Source organism: Hypoxylon trugodes (genome assembly GCF_022578975.1).
Source record: "Hypoxylon trugodes strain CBS 135444 unplaced genomic scaffold F4822scaffold_4, whole genome shotgun sequence".
In the NCBI taxonomy this organism is placed as follows: Eukaryota; Fungi; Ascomycota; class Sordariomycetes; order Xylariales; family Hypoxylaceae; genus Hypoxylon; species Hypoxylon trugodes.
The window spans coordinates 3,780,582-3,783,587 of NW_026250019.1; the positions used below are offsets into that span (position 1 = coordinate 3,780,582).

Consider the following 3,006-nt stretch of genomic DNA (forward strand, 5'->3'; position numbering starts at 1 on the left):
TTTTTCTGCCAAATATTCATTCCGGTTGGGTAATGAAATTATCCTCCTCTTATTTACTATTTAGACACTTTAGTAACCCACATATAAACACCTTAGCTTCTCCATGGCCCGTCTTCCCACTCATTCACAAGTGCCTAACCATCACGCGAGGAATATTCACTTTATTCTCAGCTAATATCATGTACCTAGATATGCAAAGACATTATAACCCGCAGTATTACGCGCCCACATCGACGCATTGTGATTTAAATCCTTCTCCGTATGTCTTCACGCAGTTGGCGGTAGAAAACGCATCAGCTCGTGCCGCACCAACCGTGCACTATAATTGAGTGAGTATTAGGCTAATTCTACCGTGATATAACGTTGACATACCAGTTCCTGCCCTTCGATGCCGCCACCAAGCGCCTGTCGACTGTTCACGCCGCCGGCTTGGTCGCACAGCGGGGACATATGATTGACACCCGTCTCGGCGTTTATACAGTTACACGACGGACTTAACTGTGAGATTAGCTAGTCATGCCCGAAATGGCAAAGGAAAAGACATTAGTTCAGTATGGGAATGCTGATGGTACTTACAATGGCAACGCGCAGCCGTTTGCATTCATGGGTAAGACGGGATCACTAAATGGAAGACGTGCAGGGGGGTCGATGAATGAAATGCTACAGACACTCTGTTATGGAATTGGCATTCCTTTCGCTAGGGAGACACTGAGAAATATGAATGAGGTTGTCAACAACTTTGAGGCTGACATGGTTATAACGACTAGCTCGCAATTGAGCGAAAAGATCGATAGAAGCTATGTTGTATGAGGTAGTCTGAATATGGAGTCAATTTTAGGTAGGTAAGTAGGTCCTTACGCCAGGTAGATATATAGCCGCGTTATAGTTAGCCCTATGACGTGGATAAATAGGACCTTGATTATCCATAATGATATAACCCTACCATACAAGACAGACCAAGACTCCGGTGAACTAGACTGTCGGTAGTTATGATTCCTACCAATAATATACCACCAATTGGCCCGGAAGGGTAATTGGTAAAATATAAGACCGTGTACTATACGTTATTGATATCAATGCAAGTTTTATAGCGCCTTATACCCTAAAGGATGTGTAATGTTGTTAGGCGGAATTAGGCAACCCTCAAGAAGAAAATGTTTTACTCATCCGACTAGAAGTGCCAGAGTATACTTTGCATAGCGAAAGACTCACCATAGAAATATTATCATAGTGTTCATTAGTCTAGGCGTCTACTCTACACTGTATGTAGCAAATTCTTGCGCCATTTGAGGACCTCTCGTAGCTATGAAATCAAAACAACTTTACAATGGTATGTGTATACCAACAACGGCAGAAGAAACAAGAGACTCCAGATATCCCCTCCAATATCCCCTTTCATACAAGAAGGCCATTAAGAAGGAATACACCACACGTACGTAAACGCGCCTGACATGGGCGAATACAGAAACAAGACCTTGTCTTATATTCTTAGGCGTCGAATAATCCAGTTAACCAGGCCAATGGTCCCCGGTGGCGTTCCTCCAGTCGTTCAAGACGCTCGTTCAGCATCTGTCGTTGGTCCCGGATCTTGTCAAAGTCGCTTTTCAATTCCTTCAGTGTAGCATCCTGGGCTTGCATTGTTTTCTGCAAGACCGAAAGATCGGGGCCACCGTTAGGTCGTCCCAACGTAACCTCCTGAGCTCCCGCCTTTTCCTGAAGATCTGGGATCGTAGCCTTGAAACTTTTAACCTCGTCTGCCGAGTCAATTGATGACTGGTTCGATGTGGTCGCAGTAGCCTCCTCGGTTGCTTTCCTAAGTTGCTGATCATGACCTCCGTGCTCCTCTGCGTTTTCGTTGTGGTTGACTGATGAAGATGAGACGAATCCAGTATGATGCTTGCGATCTTCACGTGGAGAAGGTGTGCCTCCAGTGGCAAGGCGCTTGCGGGGTGGGACTGGATTGAAATAAGGACTTGGCTCAAACAGAGTAGACGATCTCTTGCGAGAGTTTGAGGGAGGCTCAGACGTGTTCGTAGAGGGTTTCGGTGTAGCTTTAGGCTTAGAATCTTGAGCGGCACCCAGAAGGGCATTAAGAGGGAAAAGACGAGAAGCGATAGCGTTTTCATCGTCGGTACCGTTATCGCGGGCTACCTCCTTGCCTTGCTTCTCTGAAACCTCTCCATTCTTCTTGCTTGCTAAACCTTTGATGGAAAGCGATTTCTTGACGGTAGGCTTTCGTGAAGAAGCTAGGAAGGAGAGAAGGTGCTTTGGCCATAGGTTTTGCTTCAGCTGAAAAGCCTGTCCAGCTTCCTCGTCTATGGCTCTAAGAAGATGATCGGTTGTCTTTACGCTGATGCATGCGTCGAGCAATCGAGAAATTTGATCAGGTGGTGTGATTATGGCTTCTTCAACATCACGGATATAGAGTTCTCGTGCCGATATGTAGAGATTTACAGTCTCCTGGAGAATAGGTCCGGTCCAGTGTTCACACAAGGTATGGGCAAGGGAAGGCCAAAAATCCTCCAATGCCCTGAACTCGTTGAAAAATAGGTAAGCTTTTAGCGTGACGATGAGGTTGATTTTGTAGCGCTGAAGAGGGGTAGGTGCCTCGATGCTTTCAGGCTTTCGCCCACATAAAAAGCGTCTGATTTTTGCGCGTGGCTCTAGATCGTCGGCGAATTTGAGGCCATCGAAACGGCAAGCCTCAGCGGGAATCTTGGGTCTTGGGCTCATTGTGGCTACGAGAGAACAATACGCGATGTTTCCTCGTGCCTGTGCTATTAGCTACATCGATGGTTAGCAATGTCGATGATAATTGTACCTGATAGTTGTTGAACAAGTAGGACCGTGTCGTTAAATACTTACGAAGGAGGAGCCCGAAGCTGGATTGGCCAATTAGCTAGGCCAATATAATCGAAAATATATTATTTAGGTCCTAGCATACGGGACGAAGACGCAGGTAGATGGAAGCTGGTTTGTGTCGAAAGGACCTTGTAGCTTAGAATA

The 3,006-nt window shown here is 46.0% G+C and overlaps 1 protein-coding gene across 1 annotated transcript; it reads right to left on the minus strand.

The window, feature by feature from the left end:
* Positions 1–1,488: 1,488 nt before the first annotated feature.
* Positions 1,489–2,733, minus strand: F4822DRAFT_428728 (uncharacterized protein; the record flags this gene model as incomplete). Its single annotated transcript, XM_051460961.1, has 1 exon — positions 1,489–2,733. One exon carries the CDS (start codon positions 2,731–2,733, stop codon positions 1,489–1,491), a length of 1,245 nt encoding a protein of 414 aa, XP_051316165.1.
* Between the last annotated feature and the right edge of the window lie 273 nt (positions 2,734–3,006).